At 44.8% G+C, this 12,141-nt stretch overlaps 1 protein-coding gene across 1 annotated transcript; it reads right to left on the bottom strand.

The window, feature by feature from the left end:
* Positions 1-5,153: 5,153 nt before the first annotated feature.
* LOC140736594 (dynein light chain Tctex-type protein 2B) lies at positions 5,154-7,247 on the bottom strand. Its single transcript, XM_073062413.1, has one exon. The coding sequence runs from the start codon at positions 6,876-6,878 to the stop codon at positions 6,228-6,230; it is 651 nt and encodes a 216-aa protein (XP_072918514.1). The 5' UTR covers positions 6,879-7,247; the 3' UTR covers positions 5,154-6,227.
* Positions 7,248-12,141: the final 4,894 nt, after the last annotated feature.

Here is a 12,141-nt window from a genome sequence, read left to right as displayed (position 1 = left end):
CCTTCTGAAAGTCCAAATATACAACATCCACTACATCCCATTATCTATCCTACTTGTAATCTCCTCAAAGATTTCCAACAGGTTCGTCAGGCAAGATTTTCCCTTAAGGAAACCATGCTGATTTTGTCCTATCTTGTCCTGTGTCACCAAGTTCTCCATAACCTCATCCTTAACAATTAACTCCAACACCTTCCCACCACTGAGGTCAGGCTAACTGGTCTGTAATTTCCTTTATGCTGCTTCTTCCTTTCATAAAGAGTGGAGTGACATTTGCAATTTTCTAGTCCTCTGGCACTGTACCAGAATCCAATGATTTTTGAAAGATCAATACTAATGCTTCCATAATATCTACTGCTACTTCTTTCAGAACCCTAGGGTGCAGATCATTTGGTCCAGGTGATTTATGCACCTTAGGTCTTTCAGCATTTTGAGCACCTTCTCCCTTGTAATAGCAACTGCACTCACCTCTCTTCCTTCACACCCTCTAACATCTGGCACACTGCTAGTGTCTTCCACATGAAGACGGATGCAAAATACTCATTTAGTTAATCTTCCATCTCCTTGTCCCTGTTACTATTTCTCCAGCCTCATCTCCTAGCTTCCTATATCCATTTCTCCTTTATTTTTACATACTTGAAAAAGCTTTTACTATCCACTTTAATATTGATTGCTGCCATGAGGGTTTTTAAAAGCTTCCCAATTCTCTTTCTCCCTGCTAATTTTTACATTGTTGTATGCCCTCTCTTTTGCTTTTACATTAGCTTTGACTTCTCTTGTCAGCTACGGTTGTACAATTTTGCCATTTGAGTATTCCTTCATTTTTGGAATACATCTATCCTGCACCTTCCTCATTTTCCCTAGAAACTCAAGCCATTGTCATCACTGCCAGCATCTCCTTCCAATTTACTTTGGCCAACTCCTCTCTCACACCACTGGAATTTCCTTTACTCCACTGAAATACTGCTATGTCAGACTTTACTTTCTCCCTATCAAATTTCAAGTTGAACTCAATCATATTGTGATCACTGCCTCCTAAGGGTTCTTTTATCTTAAGCTCCCTAATCACCACCTGTTCATTACATAAGACCCAATCCAGTATAACTAATCCCCTGGTAGGGTCAATGACAAACTGCTCTGAAAAGCCATCTCCTAGGCATTCTACAAACTCACTCTCCTGACGTACATTACCAACCTGATTCTCCCAATCAACCTGCGTGTTAAAATTTCCCACAACTATCATAACATTGCCCTTTTGACACACCTTTTCTATTTCCTGTTGTAATTTGTGGTCCACATCCCAGCTACTGTTGGGAGTTCTGTATGTATCTGCCATCAGGGTCATTTTACCCTTGCAGTTTCTTAACTCAGCGCACATGGGCTCAACATCTTCCAGTCCTATGTCACATCTTTCTACTGATTTGATGCCATTCTTTACCAGAAGAGCCATGCAAACCCCTCTGCCTACATTCCAATCCCTCTGATACAACGTGTAACCTTGGACATTCAGATCCCAATTACAACCATCCTTGATGGCCACAACATCATACTTGACAATATCTAGAAGTGCGACAATATTTTTTCTTTATACTCTGTGCATTGAGATTTAAGACTTTGAGTACTGTATTTTCTACCTTTTAGATTCTGTATCCCTAATGCACTGATACTCATTCTGCTGGCTGCAACTTTGTCCCTATCATCTGCCTGCCCTTCCTGACAGTCTGACTGCATGCTATCTTTGCTTTTTTTACCATCCATCCTATCATGACTCCCTTCAATCCGGTTCCCAGCCCCTGCCAAATTAGCTTAAGCCCTCCCTAACAGCTCTAACAAGCCTGACTGCGAGAATATTGGGCCCCCCTCGGGGTCAGGTGCAACCCGTCTCTTTTGTACAAGTCATTCCTTTCCCAGAAGAAATCCCAATGATCCAAGAACCTGAAGCCATGCCCCTGCACCAGCTTCTCAGCCATGCATTTATCTGCCAAATCAGCCTGTTTCTACCCTCACTGATGCATGGCACAGGTAGCAATCCAAAAATGACTACCCTGGAGGTTCTGCTTCTCAGTTTTCTGTCTAGCTCTCTAAATTCACTCTTCAGGACCTCATTGTTTTTCCTTCCTATGTTATTGGTACCAATATGTACCAAGACATCTGGAAGCTCTCTCTTCCTCTTCAAAATGCTGTGGATGCGATCAAGAAGTCCTGACCTGGCACCTGGGAGGCAACATACCATCTGGGTGTCCCATTCGCATCCACAGAATCTCCTGTCTGTTTCTCTGATTCTTGAGTCCCTATCACTACCGCTCCCCTCTTCTACCTCATTCCCTTCTGCACCACGGACCTATGCTCAGTGCTAGTAACCTGGGTCTCCGTGGTATTCCCCTGGGAAGTTGTCCTCCACAACAGTATCCAAAACCGTATACTTCTTATTGAGCAGTACTTATTAAATGGTATGTGTAAACCACCCCTGTCTGGCACCAACAGTCATTTCATGTCAAAGTCACTTAGATGATATCTCTTAGCCATCTGATGTTTGGTTTCAATAACAACTGAACCTCTTGATCATGTCTGCATGCTTTTATGCACTGAGATGCTGCCACACAAGTGATTGATTAGATACTTGCATTAATAAACATGTGTACCTAATAAAGTGGCCACTGAGTGTAGTTGTGTTGTGCCATTCAGTCTTTCTTCAAACCCATAGTTTAAAGGCATTTAATCTCTAATACCTCACCTGGTAAATCTTTTCAAATTTGATGATGTCCCACATCATAGGTATCTTTTTTTTTAAAATACTGTGGTTCTTAGTGTGAAGACAGAATTTGCAAGATCAGAATTTATATCCGCATTCCTAGTTTTCTTTAAGAAGGTGATAGTGGATCTTTTCTTCAGTTTGCCGCGGTTTGCCTTACTTAGTTCCTGCAATTTTTAAGCAAAAAATATCAAACTCCGGAAGGTGACATAAGAGACTGCAGATGCCCTTCCATTTCCACCTCCAACAAATTCATTTCTAGCTCAGCATCCTGACAGATGGCAGAGACAGCTACTTTGCCTATGCTCACCTTGAATCAACAAACTAATTTCCAAATCAGTAATTGGCAAATTAACTGTGTGTGTAGCGAATACATGAGAATATAAGTAGATTATATTTACTCCATTATATAATAATTTAACATCTACACCATGAGCTAATATGGAAAATGGAATAGGAAAGATTGCCAGTTTATTTAGGAATGATTTATTTAGAGAACTTAATAACAAACAGTAAGTATCTAAAGTAGAAAAGCCAGATTAAATCTCAAATTTATCTGATTTTACTAATTTTGCCTACCTGATGCTTTTACTATAGGATTCGATGTGCAAGGAAGGAGTTATTGTCCAACGAATAAAGCATTGAAGACTAGTTGCTTCAATAACATTTAGTATCCAACTCAATGTTCCCACTAAACTAGTCTGCTGTTGAATGCATGATTCGCCCACCACTTCTTATGTGTTCAACATAGGGTTTTATCTGCATCCAGTTTTCTATGCTGTTTATGTTAAATCAATGTTAACTGTTGATTTACGTAACCATCTTTGTGGGATTGGGTTCAAGAGGCATGAGGGTAATGTTACAGCTATATAAGACCTTAGTCAGACTCCACTTGGTCACTTCACTGGGACACTCAAAGCTGCTGCACAGATTGACAGTGTTGTTAAGAAGGCTTATGGTGTGTTGGCCTTCATCAATTGTGGGACTGAGTCAAGACCTGTGAGGTAATGTTACAGCTATTTAAGAACTTGGATAGACCCACTTGGAGTACTGTGTTCATTTCTGATCACCCTCACTGCAGGAAGAATGTGGATACCTCAGAGAGAGAGAGTGCAGAGGAAATTTACAAGGATATTGCTTGGATTGGAGGGGCATACCTTATGAGAATAGGTTGAGCATACTTGGCCTTTTCTCCTTGGAGCCACGGAGGATGAGAGGTGACCTGATAGAGGTGTACAAGATAATGATTGTGTGGATCATGGATCGTGTGTATAGTCAGAGACTTTTTCCCAAGGCTGAAATGGCTAACCCAAGGAGCATAGTTTTAAGGTGCTTGGAAATAGGTATGAAGGGATGTCAGGGCAGGTTTTTCCACACAGAGAGTGATGGGTGCGTGGAATGCCGCTGCAGGTGGCTGTGGTCGAAGTGGATACAATAGGGTCTTTTAAGAGCCTCTTAGATAGGTACATGGAGCTCAGAAAAATAGAGGGTTTTGCACTAGGGAAATTCTAGGCAGTCTCTCGAGTAGGTTACATGGTCGGCACAACATGGCCGAAGGACCTGTAATGTGATGTAAGTTTCTATGTACTATGTAAGTCAATTCTGTAGTTAAACAGTATTACAGTAATTAACCTGATAATGAGAGCTTCTTTAAATAAAAACTATTCATTAAAACTAACAACATCAGTCATAGTGTCATAGAATCACATAGCGCGGAACCAGGGCTTTCAGCTCAACCCGTCCATGCAAACCAAGATGTTTATCCAATTTGCCTTCATTTGGCCCATGTCTGTAAACATTTTTTATCCATTCACCTGTCAACGTGCAACATATGCATTTTTTAAAGAAATAGGATATATAAGAGGTTGGGTTAGGAAGACCCACATTAATTATTATGTCCTTTCTTTCAACATGCCTGGTGGAAGGACGAAACAGGAACACACGAAGAAGATAAAGTACACCATAGTCAGTGAACAAAAAACCAAAATAATCGCTTAATTGGCCGTTAAAGTGAGAATTCTCACCCTAACATATGACCAAGCAGGTTCGAGACAAAGCAACATTAATTAATTATCCTGTTTAAAAGTTCAGGAGTTTTGTTTTAATTATTGAGATACAGCGCTGTATCTTGAGTCACGCCGCCCAGCAATTCCCGATTTAATCATGGGGAGATGTCAGACGTTTTTGACAATGAAACTGCGAGTGGTGTCTGCTTTTCCTGCACCAGTTGACGGCACGAGGTTTGGTAGCAACAACATTCCTCTGGGCAAAAACCCCTTCGGAGATGGGGGACTGTGGAGTTGGGCAAATCTGAAGAAATCGTGTGGATTGCAAACCAAACAGCAACGACCGCTCACGCGATTCACATGGACGCTGAACACAGTGTTGGCGATCAAAAGCAGACTTGTTCAGTCAAAGTAAATTTATTAACAAAGTACATGTCACCATTTACAATATTGAGATTCAATTTCGTGGAGACATTTACAGGAAACTAATGGAATACGATACAATCTACCAAAACTATATATAAACCGAGGCTGGCAAGTGCTACTGAGGGCTTTTGAAATTGTTTTGTTTGTAAGTAAATCTTGAAAGGAAGTGAGATATTGGGTTGAATTTAGCTCTTCAATGTAAAAGAAAGCGCTTAAATTACGCAAATAATAAATGCAACATGTGACTATGATTTCTTTCTGAGCCCCAGATAAACTTCTGCAGATGCACTATTTAACCTATCCTGACAGGTTGCATCACGGTCATTTGAATGCGTGTTAATGTAAAGAAGATACAGAGAGCAGCGGCTTCATGGGCACACCACTCCCCCACCCCACCCCGGTGCATCAACAAGTAGGCGATGCCTTAAGCAGCAACATTTATCGTTAAAGACCCCTCCCAATGGGTCTCGATACCTTTTACCGTCGGTCTGGTGGCGCGGAAACCTGAAGTCCGAGCAGCCTCAAGAATAACATCGCCTCAACCATTCGGTTCTTGAAAGAGCCAGGAAAACACTAACCACCGCTAGTTTAATAACACTAACACCACTCTGATCATTTTGCACGTAACTGGAAGTTTCTTTTTGTTCTAATCGTGTCCCCCCCCCCCCCCCCCCCGCAAAAGTAGTGTATAATCTATGGCTTTCTTGTGACTTCTGCTTATCTGAAGCTATGTGCCTTATGGTGTTGCAAGTAAACTTTTCTTTACACTTGTGCATACCTGTTCTTGTCCCTATGACAATAAACTCGAGTTGACTTTGATAACGCCCCGGGTTGCTGGGGGCTTCACTCTTTCTATTCAGTCTTTAGCTTCTATGACAGTCCCTCTGTGTCTATTCAAACACGCGTCTCTCGCTGTTAAATTTTACAAGCTTGTCAGCGACCATGCGAAAGTCGAATGAATAAGTCCATAAAAGTTCTTTTTTTCAGGATTTGGATGTAAGATTTTCTTCCCTACCATTTCACCAGAGACAGGAGTTTGTGGAATATTATTCGTGGTACAAAGCAAACACCAGACAGAGCGCGAAGAGCGAATCGTTCTGGAAGCAGAATTCTGCGTATGTGTCCACGGTTGGACTCCAGACCGCTCTGCTGGAGCAGGATAGGCCGGAAGTTCGTGTCGCCCCAAGCACCAGGTAGCAGACGATCTTGTACCTCTCGTAACCCAAGGCTTTCACCGCCTTCTTCACACACTCGGCCAGTTCCACGGCTGCCAGCGCCGAGCCCCTGGGCTCGTACTTGGCACCGTTCAGTCTGCTCTCCAGCACCGAGCGAATGGCGGCTCTTGCTTCTTCCGCTGAGAAGGTTTTGGCCGGCCGGGGCACGTAGATGTTCTCTGTGGGACAGTCCAGCCTGGTGCTGGGCTTCGAGCGCTGACGGTCCTTCTCTCGTTTCTTGTCCTTCTCCCTTTTGCTCGGGAGTCTTGTTTGCTGTCGTTCGATCTCGCTCGCCGCAAGAGCTGAACCCCATCCTTTGGAAATCCGGGCATTTGGAAGACGGAACCCCTGGAAGCTCATACATTTCGGTCGTTCAGGCTCGCGGAAGCCGCGGCTTTCCATTGCAGCGCCGCAGTGATCCGGAGGCACCACCGGGCAGTCCGCTAACTGAGCGAGCCAGTGTTGCTTCCTGTCGCAATGCATATTTATAAGCAGGGATGGGCAGTTCCACACAGCCCCAACCTGGGCACTCGTGTGTGATCGACCTTCGCGCACGTTCCTGGGATAGCCGGGAGGAGCATTTGTATTCACGCCTCATAGGAATTGATCGGGGCAGTCTGAAAGCCGTGAATTCCAGTACTTCCTTCCAACAGCCCCGGCCGCCGCTCGCTCAGCAAACAGTTCAAAGGATGGCGCGTTGTTCTGACAGTCACTCTTTGGTGTTTGACCCCCAAGATGTATCTGATTACTTAGATAGAGTGACAAGCACTGTCACTTCCTCCCATCACCACAGTGTGTTGTATCAGCAAGGCTGACAGTATCATCAAAAGTACCTGTTACCCTTGGTCACCCCCTTTTTCTCCCTTCCATGTTCTGGGAGAAGATTCAGAAGTTTGGAGGCCTGGATGACTAGACCGAGGAACAGTCCCCCCTCCCCCAAATGCCATGAGACTTCTCAACCAATCCCCTCTTTCACACCCCCTCTCCCGTAGCGCTGCGTGTTCTCAAACTTCTAATTCTGTCTTTTCGATTAGTGTCCCTTTGTTTTCTTTTACCACGACGTCAAACTTCACTTGGCAGGATACTGTTGTTTTAAACACATCACTGCAGATGTTGTATTTAACATCTGCGGTGATGTTTAACAGCGAGAAGAGTTTAAAAGGTGACGCTTATTTCTTCACCAGTTTGATCGCGGCGCGACTGCATAAGTGCGTGGAGGTCAGCCACTGTGAACAGCAAAGAGTTTAAAAAGAAGACAGCTTTATAGAGTGGGCATCTGAGGAGCGGGCGACGGGGTAGAGGGAGACAGAGTAGGAAGGCTTAGGTGATAAGGGGTCGAGGCGAGGTCGGTTATCTCTGTAGAATACAGACAGGAAGTGTGTGTGTGAGGCCAGTTTTCTGTGCTCGGTGTCAGATTTGGGGGGGGGGGGGTTCCTGAAGTCCCCCAGCCTCCCGGACGGCCATGTGGCGGGCTGCAGTTCCCTGGGGACCGCGTTAGGGAACTGGAGATGCAGCTTGATGACCTTCGTCTGGTCAGGGAGATTGAGGAGGTGAGAGAGGAGCTATAGGCAGGGAGTCACACCGAGGCCACAGGCGACAGATAAGTGGGTAACAGTCTGGAGAGGGAAATGCAAAAGTCAGAAGCTAGAGAGTACTCCTGTGGCTGTCCCCCTTGACAATAAGTACTCCTGTTTGAGTACTGTTGAGGGGGGACAGCCTACCTGGGGGAAGCGACAGTGGTCGCGCCTCTGGCACAGAGTCTGGCCCTGTGGCTCAGAAGGGTAGGGAACGGAAGAGGATGGCAGCAGTGATAGGGGACTCTATAGTTAGGGGGTCAGACAGGCGATTCTGTGGACGCAGGAAAGAAACGCGGATGGTAGTTTGCCTCCCAGGTGCCAGGGTCTGGGATGTTTCTGATCGCATCCACGATATCCTGAAATGGGAAGGAGAACAGCCAGAGGTTGTGGTACATATCGGTACCAATGACATAGGTAGGAAAAGGGAAGAGGTCCTGAAAGGAGACTACAGGAAGTTAGGAAGGAAGTTGAGAAGCAGGACCTCAAAGGTAGTAATCTCGAGATTACTGCCTGTGCCACGTGACATTGAGTATAGGAACAGAATGAGGTGGAGGATAAATGTGTGGCTGAGGGATTGGAGCAGGGGGCAGGGATTCAGATTTCTTGATCATTGGGATCTCTTTTTGGGCGGGTGCGACCTGTACAAAAAGGACGGGTTGCACTTGAATCCCAGGGGACCAATATCCTGGTGGTGAGGTTTGCAAAGTCTATTGGTGAGAGTTTAAACTAGAATTGCTGGGGGGTGGGAACCAAACTGAAGAGTCTGGGGAAGGGGCGGTTGGCTCACAAATACAGAAAGCTTGGAGACAGTTCGAGAGGGAGGATAGGCAGGTGATAGAGAAGGGACGCGCTCAGACCGATGGTTTGAGATGTGTCTACTTTAAAGCAAGGAGTATTATGAACAATGCGGATGAGCTTAGAGCGTGGATCAGCACTTGGAGCTATGATGTGGTGGCCATTACAGAGACTTGGATGGTGCAGGGGCAGGAGTGTCTACTTCAAGTGCCAGGCTTTGGAAGTTTCAGAAAGGACTGGGAGGGAGGCAAAAGAGGTGGGGGCGTAGCACTGTTGATCAGAGATGATGTCAAGGCTGCAGAAGAGGAAGTTATGGAGGGGTTGTCTACGGAGTCTCTGTGGGTGGAAGGGGTCAATAACTCTATTTTTGAAGACCACCCAATAGTAACGGGGACATCGTGGAGCAGATGGGGAGACAGATTCTGGAAAGGAGGAATAATAACATGGTTGTTATGGTGGGAGATTTTAATTTCCGAAATATTGATAGGCATCTCGCTGGAGTGAAGGGTTTAGATGGGGTGGAGTTTGTTAGGTATGTTCAAATAGGTTTCTTGACACAATATGTAGATAAGCCTACAAGAGGAAATGCTGTACTTGATCTGGTATTGGGAAATGAACCTGGTCAAGTGTCAGATCTCTCAGGTGGAGATAGTGATCACAATTCTATCTACTTTACCACAGATAGCATTGGAGAGGGATACCAACAGACAAGTTAGGGAAATGTTTAATCGGAGTAAAGGGAAATATGAGGCTATCAGGCAGGAACTTGGAAGCATAAATTGGAAACATTCTCAGGAAAACATACAGAAGAAATGTGGCAAATGTTCGGGGGATATTTGCGTGGGGTTCTGCATAGGTATATTCCAACGAGATGGAAAGGATGGTAGAGTACAGGAATTGTGGTGTACAAAGGCTGTGTAAATCTAGGCAAGAAGAAAAGAAAAGCTTACAAAAGGTTAAAAAACAAGGTAATGATAGAGATCTAGAAGATTATGAGGGTAGCAGGACGGAGTTTAGAAATGAAAGTAGGAGAGCCAGAAGGGGCCATGAGAAGGCTTGGCAGACAGGATTAAGGAAAACCCCAAGGCATTCTACAATTTTGTGTGAAAAGCAAGAGGATATGAGAGAATAGGACCAATCAAGTGTGACAGTGGTAAAGTGTATATACAACTGGAGGAAATAGTGGAGGTACTTAATGAATACTTTACTTCAGTATTCACTACAGAAAAGGATCTTGGCGATTGTACGGATGACTTACAGTAGACTGAAAAGCTTGGGCATGTAGATACTAATGAAAAAGATGTGCTGGAGCTTTTGGAAAGCATCAAATTGGTTAAGTCACCAGGAGTGGACGGGATGTACCCTAGGCTGCTGTGGAAAGCAAGGGAGGAGATTGCTGAGCCTCTGGCAATGATCTTTGCTTCATCAATGAGGACAGGAGAGGTTGCAGAGTATCGCAGGGTTGCGGATGTTGTTCCCTTATTCAAGAAAGGGAGTACAGATAGCCCAGGAAATTATAGACCAGTGAGTCTTACTGCAGTGGTTGGTAAGTTGATGGAGAAGATCCTGAGAGGCAGGATTATGAACATTTGGAGAGGCGTAATATGATTAGGAATAGTCAGTATGGCTTTGTCAAAGGCAGGTCATGCCTTACGAGCCTGATTGAATTTTTTGAGGATGTGACTAAATACATTGATGAAGGTAGAGCCGTAGATGTAGTGCATATGGATTTTAGCAAGGCATTTGATAAGGTACCCCATGCAAGGCTTATTGAGAAAGTAAGGAGGCATGGGATCCCAGGGGACATTGCTTTGTGGATCCAGAACTGGCTTACCCACAGAAGGCAGAGTGGTTGTAGACATGTCATATTCTGCATGGAGGTCAGTGACCAGTGGTGTGCCTCAGGTGTCAGTTCTGGGACCCCTACTCTTCGTGGTTTTTATAAATGACCTGGATGAGGAAGTCCAGGGATGGGTTAATAAATTTGACACAAAAGGTGGGGGTGTTGTGGAAAGTGTGGGGGGCTGTCAGAGGTTACAGCAGGACATTGATAGGATGCAAAACTGGGTGGAGAAGTGGCAGATGGAGTTCAACCCAGATAAGTGCGAAGCAGTTCATTTTGGTAGGAAAAATATGATGGCAGAATATAGCATTAATGGCAAGACTCTTGGCAGTGTGGAGGATAAGAGCGATCTTGGGGTCCGAGTCCATAGCACACTCAAAGCTGCTGTGCAGGTTGACTCTGTGGTTAAGAACGCATACAGTGCATTAGCCTTCATTAATCATGGGATTAAGTTTAAGAGCTGAGAGGTAATGTTGCAACTATATAGGACCCTGGTCAGACCCCACTTGGAGTACTGTGCTCAATTCAGTTGCCTCACTACAGGATGGATGTGGAAACCATAGAAAGGGTGCAGAGGAGATTTACAAGGATGTTGCCTGGATTGGGGAGCATGCCTTATGAGAAAAGGTTGAGTGAACTCAGCTTTTTCTCCTTGGAGCGAAGGAGGATGAGAGGTGACCTGATAGAGGTTTATAAGATGATGAGAGGCATTGATCATGTGGATAGTCAGAGGCTTTTTCCCAGGGCTGAAATGCTAGCACAAGAGGGCATAGTTTTAAGGTGCTTGGAAGTAGGTACAGAGGTAAGTTGTTTTTTTTTTTAAATGCAGAGAGTGGTGAGTGCATGGAATGGGCCGGCGGCAGCGGTGGTGGATGCGGAAATAATTGGGTCTTTTAAGAGACTCCTGGATAGGTACATGGAACTTAGAAAAATGGAGGGGTATGGGTAACCCTAGGTAATTTCTAAGATAAGGACATGTTCAGCACAACTTTGTGGGCCAAAGGCCCAGTATTGTGCTGTAGGTTTTTTATGTTTCTAATATTACCACATATACTGACTGAGCTTAACGGGAGTAAGGATTTCATGCATATGACAATAAATGGTCTGAAAACCTGTTTAACGCTTCTCAAACCAGTGTAGAGTTAGATGCAAAGACTGTTAAGGTTCTATTCTACAAACAGTGTAGTTATAAGTGTAAATGTGTAGAGGCCCTCTGTTTGTTGGAGTCGACATCCTAGCAGTCTACGTTTAGTCAAAACGGAAGCCAGGGCAGTATGATACGGTGAGCAAGCTGTTGTCCATGCAGCAGGCTCCCCCTCTCCACACAGCTGGTGAATCCAGAGGAACAGCAGAGACCGATACAGTTTGGCACCAGCAGCATTGCATGAGTTGCCGGTCAGTGGTGAACTGAACTTAAGCCTGGTGGGTTTAAACTCCTCCACTTAGTTCTCGACTGCTGCTGGGTTGCAGAAGTTCCTCAGCTATTAAAGTCGATGGAGAGTCTAATTGCCTGTACTGACTCCTGCACCAC

Source organism: Hemitrygon akajei, chromosome 12 (genome assembly GCF_048418815.1).
Source record: "Hemitrygon akajei chromosome 12, sHemAka1.3, whole genome shotgun sequence".
NCBI lineage: Eukaryota > Metazoa > Chordata > Chondrichthyes > Myliobatiformes > Dasyatidae > Hemitrygon > Hemitrygon akajei.
The sequence above is the reverse complement of the archived record's forward strand: the minus strand, read 5'-3'. Positions and strand labels throughout refer to the sequence as shown.